Below are 20,499 nucleotides of genomic sequence, written 5' to 3'. Positions count from 1 at the left end.
CAAAATCAAAAACTTATACACAGAATAGACATAATCATCAGTTAATAAGTTCATTCCATATGGGACTCATAATGAGAAAGGTCATATAGGCACAGAGGACTGAATAGCTACCAAGGTGCAGTAAAGTCAGCCTATGAGAACACACGTCTAGGGCTAACATATAACCCAACTGAGAAATTGTAGGGTAGGCTGAACTTCTTTTAGCTTTTTTATCAGGAGCCATATAATTTGTAACTCTTTTTGATTAATATAAGATTGAATATGAATTCTAGAAATCTAATAACTTTTTTTTTTGTTTTTTATTTCTAAAAAATATTAGACAAGATAAAGTAACATCATAATCAAAATCAAAAACTTATACTTGGAATAGACATGGTCATCAGTCTATAATTTTCATTCCACGTCGGACTAAGCTTATAACAATAAGAGGTCATGTAGGTGTTTATAAATAGATGTGCTATGTTTAATGAATAATCATGATCAAACTTGTTTTGACACATTTGGCTCTCTCTTCAGCCCTATATTTCTTATCCCTAGAGGTCTGCCCCACTAAGAGGTCCATTTTGAAAACCCCATCTATTCATGTGTGGATGGTAATCAGGACTATGTTCCTCAATTTCAACAAGACTCCATACCAACCAAGCTTGCTCGCACAGCAGAAAGAGCCACTAGCTTATCTCTCCATCAAATTAGATTAGCCTAATGTGCATTCATGAGCCCATGCTAAAGTTTCAACCAATTCCTGCCAATACCTGTGCCAGGAAATTAAGAAAACATTCTTTCCCTACCAATAGTTCGGGAATGATATTTATCATGATTTAGAAACAAAAAAAAAAAAGGTCAGAAGAAAGCAAATGGAGGACATAATGTCATCAAATTCAAGTATATCAAAGACATCATCCTCCTATAACAAGGTTTCTTTGCAGTGGTGAATTTGTGTCACTCAAGTTTTGCCTCTTCTCTCTTTGGTGGATCCAACTGCAAGTAGTAGAAAGGTTCGGTTGGCTCCTCCCTGCAAAAATAGGATCAATTAATGCAACATTGTGGCATATTTAGTCCACAAAAGTCACATGTAAATGAAAATTAGCCTGTTTCAAATGTTCTGAGATTCTCAACTCCTATCAAGAAGTGCAACTTTTAAATTCGGATGTTCATTGAAATTAGAAAAGCTTCAAGTCTAAACCAAAACATCATCAGCCATATGTGACATAAAGGAACCCAGAGTATTAACATGCAAGTACAACAAAGGCAATATGCCTTTTCAATCAACGATTAAATGATTTAAATCTGACTCTTGCACTGATCATGCAATTCTACAAACAATCTGAAACAACATGCTTATAAAGTTTTCAGTAGAATTTCTGCTCTTGTCACTAAAAATTTGGAACTTTCAAAACTGGCTCTCAACCTGCCTCTGACCTTCCATAGACTGGTGCAAATATATGGCTAAGGCAACTTTTATGCAAGATGGGCATGCTATTAAACCTCAATTTGGTAAAATGACTAACCATGTTGGTTATACTTAATCGTAGGCTGGTAGGGAGTAACCCTCCAAGATTCCTGAAAATTGGAGAGGGTCCAAACAAAGAAGGGATAAAGGCAATGTTTGATACAGGGAACAAATTCAACTATGAGGAGCTTTGCAAAGAGAAAATACAGTCCCAGTTGATGAATCAATCATTAGCCAATCTTATTCAAGACTGGAGTATTTAATCTCTGTTTTCTGTTCATCATCTAAAATCTTAAAGAAAGAGAATATGGGGAACAAGAAAGCATACCCAGGTTTCGACCGCATGCATCGCCAAAAGAGCTTGAAAGGACCTGGAACTGTTTTAAAAGGATTTCCTTCAAAACAAGCCTGTGAATGTATTATGCATTAAAAAATAATCAACAAATTTTACATGCTGCAAAGTATTTTCTAAAGAAAGCGACTAGGGAAAGGGAACAACAAATATAAAAGCCCAAAATCATTCAGGGAAATTCACCAAAATTTCAAATAGTCAAAAACTCGCAAAAAACAACAAAATAAAGAAAACAAGATTTATCCCAACAAAAATTAATATAGGAGAGAAGAGAATATTAGGTATGGTAAACAATAACACCACAAACAAGAATAAATAGTATCATTAGTTTGTGATGCAAAATGATTTTTTAAAATAATCATCAGTAACTCATGATAAATCATTAATTTGTGCATAATTCATGAATAATTGAATAAATTCGGATTGATTCATGTGTGAAGAATAACTTTGAAGAATCATTTGGCCAAGGAAAAAATTGAGAACAATGCAAAAGCTTCTATTGTTTATGGATACATAAGTATATATGTAGCTATTAGAAACATTCATTTATATATGTGTGCATGCATAAATGTATATATGTACATACATCTAGAAGATATACCTATAAATATAGAGTGTTAAACTACACATTAAACATTAAATTTTAGGTAAATGATTTTCCAAATCGCAATCCATGATGAGCCTTTCAAGTTGGAGAGACATGCACCATGATATACACCACTAAAAATGCCAAGAAAGAATCATAGATTTTGATAGTAAAAATCCTATGGATCAAGTTGGTACAAAAACAGATAATACCAATTGTGCTGGTGCACTAAAATTCATGATAGAAAAAATAAATTTGTCACACCATTAGTGATACGTCTATACATGCATACGTATAGGCATACATACAAATACACATTACAAATACATACACAAGCATGCACACATACAAATGCAAAGAGATACACATATATGTACATAAATGCAGATACATATGCATGCACATAAACAAATACACATATACCTATATAGACACACACATATATCCATGCATGCAGGTGGGCAGCCAGGTACTGTGTGTTTGTGCATGCACACATGCTTGTATATGTGTATATATGTATGCACGTGTGAGCCTATATTTTAATATGAAATCCAAACTACAAAGTGCTACATTGAGCTCCATATCAAGCAGTTAGTCAACTTCTCGCTAAATAAACCACTCCTTATTAAATTGATAAGCTAGTTCAGAATTGTTATTTTGAGTAAAAGATACAAGAAAAATGCACTTCTCAAATTTTGGATATGCATTTATCAAATTATAATAAATGACAAACTCAAATTGGAGGATCATGTACCACATGCATTTCACATGCTGAACTCTTTAATCCCAAACTATATGTGATGCTCCACTTAGACACATGTCCACCTCCACAATACTAGAACTACTTCAATTTTAAACTGTATGTATGCTCCCATTTAGTTCAATCCTTGTTGACAAGGGAAGTGCACATTTAAGGACTAGGATTGTCCTTATCAAATTATATAAACAATAAAAAAAATCTATAATCACATTGGAGGATCGTATATATCCAATTTACCTTGTGCAATCACATCTGGAAAAAAAAAAACACAAAGCAACTACACCAAGTGGTCCTTCATGGTCATAAGCCTTCAATGGTGCTTATATGCGACCAACCTGTCCAATGTTTTACACATATTCCCTATACTTATTTAGCTTATTTTAGATGTTCTTTAAGGGAGAAATATTATTAAAAAAAAAGTGCATAACATAAAAGTGAGGGTGCATTTATGAGACAATGTTAAGAACAATTAGTGCTTTCCTCGTATAATCATAGCCTTAGCGCTTCCTCTCCCATGATCATAGTCAGTATTTTAGAATGTGTTGCACGAGTAGACCTGTTCAAGGGCTAGGCCAGGCTGGTCTCTCAAGCCAAGCTTTGCTCATAGGTCAACAAAATTTACATAGGCTAGGGCCCAAGCCTGGCCTTCGGGCCTACCTCCAGGCCCGAGCCTGGCCCTTGGTCAAGCTTCAAGTTTCAGGCCAGACCTCGAGCTCCCTAACAATTTCTTTCGGAAATGCTAACAAAGGCTTTAAAATGCTTTAAAAAATGCTACATATGAATAATTAAATATTGTCAAGAATCTGCAACATGTCTATTATCCATTAAGTTCACATATCAATAATAATTGTCATAAATACATCAATATAAACCAACAGCACAAGAAAAATTAAAAAATTCAGGCCATTGCCGAGCTCGGGCCAAGCTTTAGTCCCCAAGCCCAAGTCTGGCCCGATTATTAAGTAAGCTTATTTTTCAGGACTAGCTTAGCCCACCAAGCCTAAAATCTTGTCCCAAGCATTCCTAAAAAGCTTCGGGCTTAAGCTGGCTGGGCAAGCCACCCAGCCCGTGAACAGGTCTATGTGTGAGGTTGAATGTACAAATCCAAACCTCCAATTGCATCGTATACCCTATTATGCAAATACTATATGCAGCTGAGCCATGTATAGACTAAAGCAATGATTCATCTAGCATTGCGCAACAAATGTACAGCAGGATAAGCATGGGCTGGCTACATATATAGCCTACTTGTTAATATCTAACCACATATATGGCCCTTCGAACACTGTGCAACACACGGCTACTCTTTATACAAGCTCATCTAAATAGAGCACGTTCAAGCTGATGGTGTGGGTTTCAAATGGACCAGATACATGTACATTAATAATGTCAATATAATTTATTTAGTCTTAAAAATTGAAAATTTTGAAGCTTTAATTAGTTTTGAAATTTTAAAAAATTAAAGCACATAAACCTCTATATGAGGCCTGCATATTGCATAGGCACTATGCAGTCCCTCAACCACTTGCATACTATAGCTACATTTTAAAACACTAGTCAAAGACATCCATGCTTTCCTTCATCTGGATGGCAATGCATAACAATATCATACATAGACACATATAGGTATGTATTTGTATGTTTATACACACACATATCTCTATAGATATTCTATATTAAAAGAGCTTGTTAGGGCTTCTAGGTTTTTCAAATTACACCTAGATGGAAAATCAACCATATCACATAAAAAGCTTTATTATAGAATACTCATAACCAAGGTTCGCCGTACCGGTACCGAACCCCGTACCGGTGCCGCACCAGTATAGGTGTACCGAGTGTCGGTACGGTACCGTACGCTCGGTACCGACCGTACCGACATTGGTGTACCGATACCGGTACCCATCGGTACGGGTACGGTACGCTCGGTACCGACCGGTACAGCGAACCTTGCTCATAACCAAGGGCACATGTGGAAAATTAGAAATGAAAGTAAAATATATTTCTCTTTTTGCAATTTTGCTTCCTATGAGTGCTTTGAAAAAATCATACTTTCTTGGACTCTTATCACGTGCACTGTCTTCAGAATCCCACCCGCCCAATCTCTTTTTCCTCTAACCTCGTTTCCTTTCTTATCCCAATAACCATCATAGGCTCTCCTCCCTACCAGACACCTCTCTAACATGGCAAATCACTTTCTCTATCTTCTCTCCTATCCCAATAACAATGATATCTATCTCTCTCTAATAACCTAATAAACTTGCTCTTTAAAATACTTTCTACTATAACAACAACTCCTCCCAAAGGCACTCCCCCCCTTCCACACATTTATTAATGCACTAATGAGGAGTATGGCATCAATTTTCAAGGAGAGGAAAAGTCTTTGTCAGCCAGGGTGTCTGATGTTTACTCTCGTAATTTATTCTTCACTAACCTTCTTTATGCTGTTGTAATTTTTGCCCCTTCTTTTTTTAACTTTTGTAGCAGTCATTTCATTTTTGATTATGTTTGACGGTTCAGAATAAAAAAAAAAACTCATGATTTTAAATTTGACACTCTGTTTAAATTTTGAAAGTTGAGATTTTGTTTGGGATGTGTTTGGCCGTTAAAAATAAGAAAGATTAAAATAGACAAGTTATAAGATAATGAGGAGAAAACCATGAACTTGGAAAAACGTACTAAAAGTAGAAGTTTTCACTTCCATGAATTTCTACAATAGAACCAAATGGGCATAATTCTCAAATAATAAATGTAATTTCTAAATCACAAAAATATCATGAGTTAAGGAATATTCAGAGTACCAAATGCATCCTTTTAAAGAATAATTATACCCTTATACTTATTTAATATGTAATTTGACTATGCAATTCACATGTCAACTAGTTTGATTTTTGTTTTTTTCATATCTTTATTTTTCAGTTTTACTTCTTGTTTTATATTTCATTCCGTATCTTCTTTATTATATTAACTATTTTTCTCTTTGTTTATGTTTACATTTTGTATTGTATTTCTTCAATTTTCTATTTCATACAAACATGTGTTTTATTTCATTTTTTAGCTTTTCTTGTTATGTAATATTTTGTATTGTATATTCATTTTTCTATATTTTATTTCATTTTTCAATTTCATTATTTTTTATTTTATATTTTTAGTTTTATATTAGTTGCAACATTTTTATTTATATATTGAATTTACTTTTGAGTTTTTAAGATATGTTGTTTCTACACATGCATTATGGCATGCTTCCATATGAGTATATGTATTTATGCGTTTACCAGTTGATTGGCACTTGCGCTGCACGTGCCATCAACAAATTTCATGGTATAAAAGTGAAATATGTATCTCTACAGCATGCATCTTTTATAAACATTTATCTTTGGTATACAAAAATAAGAATAGACTTGTATATAATTAATCTATGGAACAGTTAGCGCTCATACTCTATAATGTTTTGAATATTCATTTTATATTATTAATATTTTATAGTAAGATATACGGCAACAAGCAAACATGGAGCACAATAACTACATAATATTCATTATATCAAACAATGGCCACTATCATAGTTCTGATCACTACCTTACATTTTATGATGTGTACTGCCAAACAGCATTAAACATTAAAGACTGTCATATATGCATTATAACAATTATAATGATATTATATAATAGCTGTTTAAGGATTATTTGATCTCAATGATACTAATGAAATATAATATTTACGTTACATTATTGTTGCCAACAGCAGCCACACGAAACAATTATAAGTAACATAAAAGATTAGCTACACTTTTGAATTTATTTTAACCGCATAGGGACTATAGTTGTTCCAAACCATATTTTAAGAAGTTGGATTTTAACATATGGTTTGATATAAGAAAAAAGAGAACAAATAACCGTGCCTACAAAATGTTTGAAATAACATGTTATCCCATTATAACAGAACCTCACTGAAACCATTATTGGACATTATAACAGTCATAATGGCCATTATTTCTCCCAAAAAGTAACTTTGAAGTTTTAATATTAGAATAACCACCAAAATAATGGCTGTTATAACAGCATTATAATGGAAAAATAACAAGCAATAATGCAAAATACTGCATTATCTTTTTTTATTTTAAATTAGGTAAAATGATATTATTTTTTGGACTATGCAGTCACTTTTTGAGCAAATTTTGACGAAAAAAATGATGTTTGAAAATTTGTCATATTATTCAAAAGGAGGTACAAGTGAAAATAAGAGCTCTTATTTACATTCTAATGGTCTGTTATAATGGGAAATAATGGAAGATAACAGAAGATAACAGCCCTCATTTTTTTGCCATGTTATTTAACCCAATAACATAAAGAGAGCATCACTGGCTGTTATTTAAAACTACAGGACTACGTTGAAACAGCAGAACATAGCAACAGGAGAAAGGGATCAAACAGAAATTAGCAAAAAATTCCAGATATCTGAGATAATTAAAAAAAAAGTTGAAAAGAGGAAACCTATACCTCAGTGTACGTGTTTCACAATTCTTCCACTAGCCGCTTACCGTTCTCTTGAAGAAAAAATTTAAAATCGGAAAGAGAACCCACTGCCTAAAAGATCCCAGCCAGATCCAAAACTAGTGTAAAATGAGGGAATCGGTAAGAGAATATTCCCTTCCTGCTTTCATATATACATAATAGCTTTGTATTGTACACTATATATGTATGTATATTTGGTGTGTTATGTAAGTATATGTGTGTGATTGTGTTTCTAAAATGTTCATGAAGTTGATGAAAGTGAAGAGACTGGTTGAAGGATAAAAGTAGTTAATAGATACAGCGGTTAAACTACCAATTGTTTAGAACATGTTCTTGGCTTTGCTCTGAGAGGTGCCAATGGCTTACCAGTAGCAAAATGTGAAGATATGATAAATCAGCAAGGCATATGATCTGATGATATGTTTGGAGAAACTACAGTGCAGGCACACAACACTTATCTAAGAAAGTGATCATCTAAAGCTGAATCCGCCCATTGGTCCAATCTAAGTCCTTACAATCCAGTGGATTTAAATTCAGAACAAAAAGACCAGTTGGACTGCTATTATATATGCCGTGCTATTTAAATCTCAGTCATGTTTCAAAATGACAATGCAGCATAATTGCTTTATAACCCAGATGACTAGACCTAATTCACTTTGTTCAAACCCAAAGCTGAACCTTCCTAATGAAAGGACATAATATTATTTAAAGTTAAACATTGACTCTCAAATAAAACATATGATATTTGCAGGATTTTTCTTCGTAGAGTTTGAAACCCGAACTTGAAGGCAAAGTTCTGAAACTCAATCTAGAGGATTCATAAATTGATGGAAGAAAAGGAAGTTAGTTCTACATGATAACAATCATTTATGGCAACAGCCTTCTTATCTTAACCTCTAAAAATAACACCATGACTTTTACCAAGAGGACAGTCTCCCTGAACATATTTTTGAGTAATATGGTCATTATGAATATGTCTTTAAAGAAGGAAATGGCAGAGACATCAATAAGACATCAATAAGAACCCAGCTTGCTGGCTCGAGGGTAGCTACTAACAGAAACCAAAATGACTGGAAGAACCTTATACATGCATGCTCCACCTCCCACAGCACCCCCCCCCCCCCCCCCCCCCGGCCTCAATACCAAGTCTGCCCTTAAATGTTTCCTCATTGATTCCAACAATCAGAAATGTTTCTTGTGTTGATATGATGTTTATGATACAAGGCTCCCACTTCTAGAGGCTTGCCACATGATATAGTTTCCAGCTTGAGTTGCAGTCTCCACCACCTAAAACTTTGCAAAGTATATTCAAGATTCCATCAAAAAAAAAGGGGGAAGATTAAGAAAATACCCCCAAACACCTATTAAGCAACAAATTTAACTATCTGCATAGATGATTTTTTTTTTTTTTTTGGGTATATTGATCTTACACTGATACCAAAGTAGGGATAGAATGTAAGCGCTCAACCTAGAATATTATGAGATCTAATATGAGCTTGTTACACACACATTGGATTTTAAAAGAGTAAGATATAAAGTTGGACTTCAGCAAAAATTTATAGCTGGATATGGAGTCCATAGTCAACACTTAATATGATCGGAAGAGAGAAGATCAACAAAACAAGAGGAGAACTCATTTAGTTCAACATTACAAAACAAATTATAGCAGCAACTGCTTTAGTTTAAACTTTCTAATTTCTCAACATTTCCCAAGGGGGATAGTTGTGTTTCTTAAATCAGCTTCTATTTTAGCTATTTTCAGCATGATTTAAAATTTTATACAATACATTAGAAACACAAAGTATAGACCACTTCTAATTTCAGCATCACAGCATCAACTAAAGCTACTATTTCAGTCTTTAACAGTATTAATATGAATGGGATCAACACTTAGATGCCAGTCACTCAAATAGCTTCCTACCTACAGTATGGGTGCCATAACAAGGATCATTCAAATGCACCCCAAGCTTAACAGAATACCACTAAAACTCAAAACCTTCATAAAAATAAAACTTAAAGTTAAATTTCCATGCTTAAAAAGATGGTTCAGACTCAACTAGAAGTCATTTTCACATCCTTTGTTTCTCACTGCAGCTCTCATCATGCAATCATCATTTACTACATTAATGAATGCCATCTTCCTTCAGGTTGTAAAAAACATTAAGGGAAATAGATGTAATTAGACTTCTTGATCACTTACTTGAAGTGGATAGGCAAAGTCCAGAAGCTCTAATTCTTTACTTATATTGCTAAGTTAATTAAGGTAGTTCAACACCATAGTTAACCTTATGAACAAAAACATGGTTGAACCGACAAACTATAAGGATGCCTAGAGACTTACTGACATGGCAACTTTTTAAACAGACAACATACTTTTTGCAGATTAAAAGTGTCTAAAATTGAAACTGCTTATAAATAACTCCATGAAGGCAGCAAAGCTACTGAAAATGCTGTAAAAGGCCTATAAATAACTCTATAAGGATTATGGTCGAAAAAGAGCTTTCAATAACAACCTGAATTAAATCAGATCTCATACTCAAAGAAGTGGAACCATGTCCATCTTGGTTTGTGCTTGAGGAGATGCAGTAATGTCATATTGACACTTTAAAAGTATTGGCATAGAGTGACACATAATTGTACTATAGTCATAGTATGCCGTACCGGCCTGAACCAGACAGTACGGAGCATAACATACCGGCCCGATTCGGTACCAATACCCGGTAAGAGTGGCGTACCGATACTCGGTACGCCAAAAAAACTCCATACCGTATCGTACCAACACTGTGCTGTGTGATACCGGTGCGGGGTCCAGTGCCGAGATGGAGCACCTCCGTACCAGTAAATACATCTTCATGTTAAAGAGGTTCAAAGTTCTTTTAATGCAAATATATGTTAGACATGCTTAATTTTCTATTGTAGACAGCTTTTAAATGCTATCAATTAATAAGTAGCATGTTTTGAACATTTAAAAGCATACAATTGTTGATATCCATGCCAACATTTAACATATAAATGGAATTAAGTTTTAGTTACTATGGAATAGTTAAGTTTTAGTTACTACGGGATTGTTAAATTTTAGTTACTACGTAAGATAAGTGAATATTATAAATCATTGCTTTGTTTGTTTTTAGTAAATTGACTTAGTGGTTTACCCTTTTTATTTACAAATACTGATTAACAGAGCATGGAGAAGATAAAACATGATATTATTGAACTAGCATGCATCTAATTGCTTCAACCATTGTATTCTGATAATTTGATCTCCCAAGCATGGCTATTTCTCTGGTAGCCAGAATTTGTTTTTTGTTCTGAACCAACCAGGTCTTTCTTAGTAAAATATACACTTCTATCTTTATCAAATTCTAGTCCTACAAATATAATAAGATCCCAACTACTATTGCGAGATGCCAAGAAAATACCAAACCACTTGTAATCATGAAAGTGGTGGATGTCGATCTTGATCTTGGACTTTTACATGATTCAATTCATCATGGCCCCAAATTTTTTTTTCAGCACAGAATCTTGATGTCAATTGACAGGATTGAGTTCTACTGAAAATGATGCAAGGAGGGTAAAATGCATTTGCTGTAATAAAAAGATGAGCAGAGTCTCTTGCTAAAATTTCCTTTGCCTGTATCTCTAAGTATGTGGGGCCACATAAACAAGCACCCAATACAATATGTAATAGGAAGAGGGTCATTATTTATTATTATAAAAAGAAAGGAAGAAGGTGGAAGAGAGGGGAACTTGGGGGAGAGAGACAAAGAGTCAAAAGGCAAATAATTCAACGCAAGTTCATGCATATTTCTAGGGATGGTTTATGAGACAAGTATGATAATAGGGATGCTCCTAGTGGCTATGATGATGAGTATAGGCAGCCTAAGGACGCCAACAAGAAAAAGCAGACATTTATCAAGCATGCCCAATGAGTTTTAGGTAAGTTCACCATCTGAGAGAAGATGCTTGGGAGCAGAGTTTAGTGGGTGTGGGATGTATTCTAGTGTTCAAATGCCATTTCTTGCATCTCTTGAGTCTAGCACTGCTAGTTCTACAGGGTTAAGAGGCACCCAAGGATTTAAGTATAGGTGTCAGTATCAAAGCCAACACATTTGCCTTCCTATGTCCAAGAAAAAAAAAAGGACTTAAAAATCCCTCTTAAAAATTAAAAAAATGAGTTTAATATATGTTGCGCCAACCTATATCAAGTGCCGATACTAGAATGGCATGGCATATACCGACTAGCAAGCTGGCACCCAAAACATTGAGGCGAAGTTCTCTCGATCGAAGCAAGATACTCAAACCATGTAAAGAAAAACAAAGCATACACATTTAACAAAAGATCAATTATGTTTCTCCTAAAATAATTCAAAAAAAAAATCCCAAACCAGCTCACAATTCGAGCAGCTAAGCTCCAAACGTCTAATAAGTCTAAGCATTACAGGCTACTCCTAGTAACTAAGATTAACTACAAAGTACTTAATTTCATAATCTCTATATTGTGCTTGGTTGATGATAACAATAATAGAAATTACTACTAGTACATATCTAGGCCAAAGCAAGGCTACAAGATCACCTTGCTAGATCGCATCTAACCATGTCAAGCGATACGAAGCCACTAATGACAACAATTATCTTACTATAATACTCTTGAAGTGGTATTCATCTTCTTTTTTTTTACCAAAAATCTGAACCTAATGCATCTATAAACCATATAAAAGGCTATTAATGTTTGATTACAATGTTCTAGCTAGAGGACAACATGATCTTTTTTATAAACTCATACCAAAGGTTCACCTAAACATCAAACTATTGACAGTCTAAAACTAGAATACAATTTAAAATTGAATTATTCTCAAGGGAATTACAATAATTATCACACATGTAATATGGCATATTTTTGGATCAGAAGAATGCTAAAATGGATGATTTGATGTGGGTTACTGAGAAAAACAACACAATGAGGGCCACCTGCAAATTCCCAATAAGGTTCCTAGGTTAAGAAATTTGTCTTCAAAGCATGATAGGGTCCAACTAAGGTTTAGATTACTTAATTGTCCATCCCATATAGAAAAGAAAAGAGAGAAACTCTTCAATTTATTTCAACAATGAAAGTGATAACATACCCAAGTTCATGTAGCCTATTGGTGCCTAAGGAAAAATTGGTATCTAACCTTATCTCTCTTTTTATAACAGTTCCACCTACCTCTTTACTACATATCCTTATTTATGTCTTCCCCTTCCCTTTCTATTCTTCCCCATTGTTTTGTAGGGAACTGACGCGGACACCAGTGCCAGACCGCCCGTCACTCGGGTCTATAGCCGCTGCAGAGGGATGATTAGGGATGATTCAGCCAGTTTTGGAGTGATTTTAATTTATTTGGGCTTATTAGGATATTTTGTTATTTGATAATCTTTAGGGCTTATTTTGGTATTTCGTTATTTTGAGGGTCTTTTGTGAGACTAGTTTCTTTTTAGGGGATCTTTCGCATTTCCTGGATCTTATAAATATGTTGAACCGTACATCGTTTAGGGTATGCTATGAATGAAAAAAATTGATTCCCTTTGTTTCAGCCCTGGTGTGAAGCCGAGAGCAAGAGCTAGGCGTGAAGCCTAGTTCCCTTCCTCCCCTTCCTCTCTTTTCCCTCTTCTCTTCTTTCCTCCCCTCTCCTTCTTCTCCTATTTTTCTTCCTTCCTCTGATGTCCAGCATCAGGAACTGTGCCTACTGAGACCCGAAAGGGGCAAAGGGTCAAGTGGAGAGTCTTATTCCTTCAAGTTCTATGACTCTTAAAGGTTCAAGGCAGATGGTTCTTGAACAATGTTGCATTGGGATATGTTAGTGATGTTCTCCACTGGATGTGACACTTGTGTGAAATTTCCTCAAATCCCAAGGAAAAAACAACTCCTATCAAATTAGATTACTTATTAAATGCTATCTAGAATAAAATAAGGGGAAAAAGGAAAGGAAAAAAAAACCCTGTCATCTAATTCCTTTGTGAAATGAAGATATTGAAGTAATGTTTCTTTTTGGCCTTTGTCTCTCATGCCTCTTAATGCCTTGACACAACCCACAGAGATCTTTTGTCCCCCTCCCTCCAACCTAATGAGACTCTAACAATTATCATATCTCCATTATCTGATTCTATTCTCAATCTCTAGTCTCATTTACATTTTAGCTCTTCTCCCCTTAGATGGCAGCAAGTTGGGGAAGAAAAAGTGAACTTGAGCACAGTTCAATTACTAGATAGAAAGATGAAAGAGAGATGGTGTTGCAGAGATTTAGAATACTAATGCTACATTAGGTAGAGGGGATAAATGGGGGAGGGGGGCAGGGCTACCACTCCAAATGGAGGGACATCTTCACCCTGAAAGCATCACGAAATAGGCTTATCAGGGTTTGCGGAACCATCCCGAACCGAGTGGTTCGGGGCATCCCGGGCCATACCGGCGGCGGACCGGGACGGTTCCGCCATCGAAACCGAGATGCCTCGCCGGAGGGGAAGAAGGAGAAGAGGAAAAGAGAGAAAGAGCGGAGAAGGGAGGGAGAGGGAAAGGGAGAGGGAGAGGGAGAGGAAGGAAGAGCGGCCAGCCGAAGAGCCTCCGCGCGGAGGAGGCAAAGGCCGAGGAGACGGGAGACGGGAGACGGGGCAAATAAAAAACATAAAGTGAAGTCGGTAATGGATTTGCCGACTTTAACTTAAAAAATCCAAAAATAAAAGAGGACCGGATGTTCGAAACAGAGGCCCGGAAGCAGAGCCCCGCCTCCGCGTCACCCCGGCTTCCGCCGGTCAGCCTCTCTCTTCCCTCCTCTCCCTCTCTCTCCCTCCCCCGCTCTCTCTCTCTTTTCCTCTCTCATTCTCCCTCTCCCCTGCCATAGAAGATGTGTCGGTACGGGCCCGGCACGGCACAGCGCATGCCCGTACCGACTCGTCCCGCCGAAAAATCGGTACGGTGCCCGATACCGATTCCGCCGTCCTTGAGGCCTATGGTACAAAAACTAACAAAAAGAAGAGATACTTCTGTTCCACCATTTTGGAGGAATACATTATTCCATGGAATAGAAAAAACCAATGTTTCGAGTACCGGTGCCGGACTTTATACCCGTTTTTTGCCAAAACAATAAAGCACCGATACCAACACACTATGTATTAGTGTCGGAAAGCTGCTGGAAACAACACCATTTGTACCACATCCCGTTCCAGCAGTATTCGAAACCTGGAGGGGGAAAGTTCCCCTCCAACTACTATTTTGCACTTATCCACTTTTATAAACACACCAATAAATGAGAGGGTAATTTTGCAATTATGACAAAATCCAAATCATTGTGAAATGGATGCACTCATTTATTTTATATACTTCTCCTTCCAATCAAATGCTAAAAGAACTTATCCCATGGCATTGCCTATCCCTTCTACAGTACAAAGGATGTCCCTCCAAAATTTATCTCCTCTACCAAAGATAGCCTAAGAAGCCCAGTTGGGGAGGAGTGGAAGGAGTTTCAATGAGGAAGAAATACAAGCTGGATCATTTTGCAAAGGTTTAGTTAAAGGGGTAATCATGGAAGAGCATCTCTTTACGAAGGTTAAGTTGTGTTTTCCATAATTTGAAGCATGGAAGGAGAGAGGCATGGGAAGCAAGGAATCTGAGAAGATATTGGTAAATGTACCAAACAAACAAAAGTAAGAAGTTAGAATAATTCCATTATTGAAGCTAAATGTATCTCCATACTTCTAGTCGGTGTGCCTATGGATAGCAAGATGCATAAAGGAGCATGGGTATGTATGTGATGGTGACCATGTCACCATTGGCATATGCATACAAATTATCATTTTAGTTTTTGCTTGTTTGAAGGTTTGCTGCCATTTTGCTTACTTGACTAATAAAAGTTCTTCTCATTCTTGGGGAATAAGCTTTGCAGGAGCCAAACTAGGTCTGGGTCAAAAGATAGATTGATTCTGTGAAATACAAAACCTTTTCTCAGAATCATTTCAACCATTCAAGGAAGAGACACTATCTACATCAAAAAAGGTAAGTACATGTTTTAGTTAATATAGATGAGACATGTCCAATTTCATCAAAGCACACTTCTGCGAACACACCTAGTTAGAGGAGATGATATATCTTGAAGAAGTTTCTAGTTACCAGCTGTATATGTAAAATTTTATATTGTTGAAATGCTTGCTTCATAAGTATTTTCTAATTTATCATTTCATTTCAAAATATAGCTTTACTGCATCAAATCCTGCATAAAATTGCCCTGTAATAGAAAGACTTAAAGTGCACAGTTAACATATGTGTGAAGTGTGGTATATACATTATTCTCTTGATAAACTCATTAAAAATGTACACATTTTATTCTGTCGATGGTAGTCTTATTTCAGCCCATTTTGTCCCAAATCCATGAAACAAACCGAAAAAGTCAAAATGCCTCAACCAAAGAACAGGTGACACGCGCTCTAAAACCAGAAATAATCAAGCCTGAACCTAGGGTACCAAAACCAAGCCTCGTAATGCACCCGCATCAGAGCAATTTAATAAAATACGGTCCACTTCAAATGGAAAGCTCATATTTTTAACTACAGGCCTAAACAAAATGGATAGATAGAAGGGATCCAAAAGAATAGAATTTTAAAACGCAATAATATCACCTATTTGCAACCCTTCAAACAATATAAAAATGCTACTTATAGTTTTCAGTGAAATTTACAATCAACCTTCTCCATATGATAATTGATGGTAACAATGGTGAGCAAACCTTAGTTGTCAAGTATAAACTTTTTAACTTGTACAAAAAACTTTTACAAGTTTAATCTTTTGTTAACTACTAGAAAAGTATAGAATGTTGATACTAAATAAACAATATAAAAGTACATAAAACAAGTAAATAGAAAGCAAGAGAAGTTGCAGGATACAAGAGCTACCTGAATCACATCCTCTACCCGATCATTGCATCTGTGTGCTTGAGGCTGCCGAGTGTCCCCTTCTGGCAAACCCCACGGGCTCTCTCTCCTTGGAACAGGCCTAGAACTCATCCTCCTTTCTACCTATATCAGAACCAACTCAGCAATTCAGATGCTCATGCCATTACCATCAGACTAAAATGGAACCAAGACCTCAAAAACCAGACCTTGTGAATTGTGATCTAAACAGTCAAAGAGGAGCTTTGAATTCAAACAGAATCTAAGATTTAGAATTTCAACCGAAAAAGCACCCACAGCAAGTTTACACCTTTTTTCTATTCATCAGTTATACAATCATACACAAAATATTAATACTCAAACAGAATTTCTCTGAGATACAAATATGAAGAAATATTTATATTTTGTTTGCTTCTTCTTGGGGCGAGAACCCGAGAGAAATCAAACGATCTAATAGAGGATCTATCAGTACCCAAGGAGCTTCAGGCAGACGAAATTTTCTTAAGGCAAAAAAAATGGAAAAAGAGGGCATTCCAAACAAGAATGCTCTAAGGTGCAAAGACTTAACTGAGCAAGGGCGAGTGAGTGCGGGGAGAGGGAGGGGGAGGGGGACCGGGATGGGGAGGGGGCGAGCGAGAGCGTTCCGGGTGGGGGAAGCGGGTGCGGCAGGTGGAGAGAAACAGTGGGTCACAATTTTGTGATTCAGGTGGGTCGGGTTAATTGGGATCAGCTCAGATCGAAACAGATCGGATTCATCGGGTTAAGCGTTTCTCTGTGGCATTGCATCGAACAGCGTCTCGGCCTCATTCGAATAGCCATTTCACATGCCCATCACTTCTCCTGGCAACATTTGCGCTTTCTTTTTTTCTTTCTTTCTTTTTTTTTTTTTTTTTTTTTTTGGTACATCCATAGCTCACCTCAGCTCAACCTAGCGTGAGTACTACCATCAGCATCAAAGAAAATAAGATGACATAAAGGTAGGGGGTAGGATCAATCCCTGTCCATAAAACCTCTCTCAAATGTTGAGCAGCAAAAGAGGTGATCCAGTCTACTGTCGTGTTCGCCTCCCGAAATATGTGGGTAATCTAAAATGAGCGGCAGCCCAGGCTCTGAATGTCCCTAAGTAGGGGGTGACCATTGCCCTATCGCCCGACATCACGAATCAACTCAGTCACCGTAGTCAAGTCTCCCTCTAAGATGATGCAATCAGCCCCTAGGACCTCTTCGCATAGGTGACTCTCTTCCATGCTGCTTTGACCTCTGCTCCAATAGCGGTCATATCACAAGTGCGTCATCTGCCTGCCACAACCAGTTTAGAGTCGTGGTCCAGGATCACAAACTCTTTCCCTCATATGTCACCCCTACCAAGACGTTACCGTCAAAGTTCACCTTGAGGTGATTAGAAGGTGGGGTCTTCCAAGAAACAAAAGTAACTCGGAGCGTTGCAGCAGTGAAGTGGGAGCTACAGATGTCCCTAATCCACCCCGATGAAGGTGCCCGAGTAGCGGTGATAATCTCAGTCGCCTGACGCATGGCTCTATCCACCACAATCCTCGGGGATACCCTCCTACCCTCAAAGGTGCAAGCATTTCTGTCCAGCCAGATATGATATCCTGTCTGAATAGCAACATTTGTAGTTTGAAGGATTAGGATATTGTTTCTTTTAATTTTTTAAAAAATATTAGATTATTATAAAAATGATTTTGAGAGAGCAAGAGGTATAAAAGTGGAAAAGAAATTACTAGTACCAGCTTGCTCTCTTTGGAAAGGAAAAAAACAAAGAAAGAAAACGAGAGAAGAAAGAGAACGAAGAGGAATAGAATCTTGAAACGAAGAGAAAAGAATACAAGGCACAAGGGGAAAAGATAGAGAAAATTTTTTTTTCTTTCTAATTTTTTGAGAAATTAGAAAAGAGATTTGGAGAGAAATTTTCTCCTTTCTTTTTTCTTTTCTCGAGTAAAATTCACATCTCCCTTCTGTTTTTTCTGTTGCCGGTCAAAATTCAACTTGATGGATAGACAAGCCGACAAGCAAGTTGCTATGCATAGTTGGATTGAAAAAACGTAGTATGGCACTGGAGTTGATCTACAACTACAACAAATGATCAGGGGTTCGTCGGAGCGTGACTAGCTAAGGACCTTCCGATGCTTAAATCAAACAGAGTTTCAAATGGAAATAGGAATGATGAAAAAAGATAGAAATATGAGAGTATAGTATTCAATTTTTTTCATATTTGGGGGTCCCAATGCCTATTATCTATAGAGGAGATGATACGAATCTATGTGGTTAGGATTGCGCAACTCGCAAACAAGTAGTTAAGCTCTTTCCATATCCACCGATCAAGGTAGTTGGATGTTTCTTTTTAGATGCACCATGATCAGGCATTTTTCTTATCTGTTGATTTGGCCCATTACGATATTTCTTTTCGAGCATGTTGAAAGTGCACCCAGCTACAACCAATTATGTTGATTGTTCAAAGATTTAATTGGCCATTAATTTTACTAGACACGTGTCATCACCTAGTTAGTAGGCTGAGCTGTCAAGAGATATTTTTGGAATAACGAATCCAAGCTATATCACTTGTCCCACACTTTTGAGTCCAAGCTGTGCTTGCTCAACTCGAGTGAAAGAAGTCGTGAAATTATTCATCGAATGAGCTAGCAGAGCTGCATTCGAGCCGTCAGATAACTCTGGGCGCTTCTGGAACTTCATTTAATGAGTGCCACAATTTTTGTAGAGTCAGTTCCATTTTTGAAGCATCATACGTACGGGCGGGGTTTTCACTATTGCAATCATTTCTTCTTGCAATTCAGGAGAGGATCAATCTATGGAAGCCCATAACCATCAAATACTGAGCTTACACGTGGTAGCTGATGGATGGATGATCGGACAAGCAATGAGATCAACACCGTTCAAAGCCGTATATAAGGGGCGAAAGCCTAAGCCAATTCTCCCCATTTAGTGAGTGCTTTCTCATTTCTTGGAGTTCTCTATTAGATGGAAGCTTCGGCTCTTTTCTTCTTCCTTTCTCTAGTGCCCCTCCATTAGTCACTTTTCCAACAAACCTTCATAGGTTGGCTCATTCTCTTTTCTTTCTTCTCCATCTTCTTCAGTTGCTATGGCTGCTTCATTTAAGAGTGACCTCCCTACTACTAGTCAAGCGAGTGGCTTTGCCCCTGCATTCCGACAACTTTAGCAGCATCGAATTGGAGACCTTCAATCCCGGCACTGAGGAGTACATCTAGACCAGGACGACTTAGACCGGTTCCAGAAAGGTTATTATGTTCTGACCAGCTTCTCCTTTAGGTTGCTTGGTGGTGGAGAGGGCCAATACCTGCTATTCTGCCCAAGTTAATCTCTATGAGTTGACTCTGAAGTTTGGGTCGAGATTTCCTTTCTCCTTTTGTTGTTCTTTTTCTCAATAGTTTTTGATTAGTGCCCACCTAGTTCCCATTGCATGATAAATTATCATTGATTTTTTGTCTTCTGTCTCTCTATAGTATTTAGTCTGCAATTGTGCAATTCCATGAATGTTGTATCCTCCAGGAGCAGCCTACCGAGCGAAGCTACTAGTATATCTCAACTCGAAAGGGTTTTTGACTGATCCAGGGTGGTCCTTCTTCAGTGCATGGCTAGAAAGGCCCCTTCTTTTTTGTATTGTCTAAGCGGCTTGGGGGTTTAACACCTTCTGGGGCACCCCCAATAAAAGTTTGAACCGAGTTCCTGCCTCTACACCGAGTAGCAAATTTTAGAGTCCTTGCGCAGCATCAAGGCTCCTATTTAGGGGTTGTTAGCCAAGTAGACCTTGGTCAATCCTAGAGTTGATTACATTTCGAAATACCCAAGTCATTGATCTAATGTTTAACAAATTCAATGACTTTTTTCTCATGTTGATGAAGGCATGGAATATTCATACCCCTTTCA

The 20,499-nt window shown here is 37.0% G+C and overlaps 1 protein-coding gene across 4 annotated transcripts; it reads right to left on the bottom strand.

Annotated features, from left to right (window-relative positions):
- Window positions 1-700: 700 nt before the first annotated feature.
- LOC103723198 lies at window positions 701-17,459 on the bottom strand. 4 transcript variants are annotated; one of them, XM_039118939.1, is made up of 4 exons: window positions 17,048-17,459; window positions 16,579-16,701; window positions 1,779-1,827; window positions 701-1,012 (listed from the first exon to the last, which is right to left on the bottom strand). In XM_039118939.1, the coding sequence occupies exons 1-4, from the start codon at window positions 17,105-17,107 to the stop codon at window positions 897-899; spliced, it is 348 nt and encodes a 115-aa protein (XP_038974867.1). In that variant the 5' UTR covers window positions 17,108-17,459; the 3' UTR covers window positions 701-896. The 4 variants fall into 4 exon arrangements, with proteins under 4 accessions (XP_038974867.1, XP_017702164.1, XP_008812261.2 ...); XM_017846675.3 differs by having other exon boundaries at window positions 716-1,012; window positions 1,779-1,858; window positions 17,143-17,430; XM_008814039.4 differs by having other exon boundaries at window positions 716-1,012; window positions 1,779-1,858; window positions 17,048-17,136.
- Between the last annotated feature and the right edge of the window lie 3,040 nt (window positions 17,460-20,499).

This window comes from Phoenix dactylifera, unplaced genomic scaffold, assembly GCF_009389715.1.
Source record: "Phoenix dactylifera cultivar Barhee BC4 unplaced genomic scaffold, palm_55x_up_171113_PBpolish2nd_filt_p 000451F, whole genome shotgun sequence".
NCBI classification, from domain to species: domain Eukaryota; kingdom Viridiplantae; phylum Streptophyta; class Magnoliopsida; order Arecales; family Arecaceae; genus Phoenix; species Phoenix dactylifera.
The sequence above is the reverse complement of the archived record's forward strand: the minus strand, read 5'-3'. Positions and strand labels throughout refer to the sequence as shown.

Coding starts and splice junctions, on each gene's coding strand:
- LOC103723198 (XM_039118939.1), bottom strand. CDS start 17,107: ATGCCCTCTTTTTCCATTTTTTTTGCCTTAAGAAAATTTCGTCTGCCT. Junction 1,828..16,578: donor GGGTAGAGGATGTGATTCAG/GTAGCTCTTGTA, acceptor CTTTTAAAACAG/TTCCAGGTCCTTTCAAGCTC. Junction 1,013..1,778: donor TGCATGCGGTCGAAACCTGG/GTATGCTTTCTT, acceptor CTATTTTTGCAG/GGAGGAGCCAACCGAACCTT.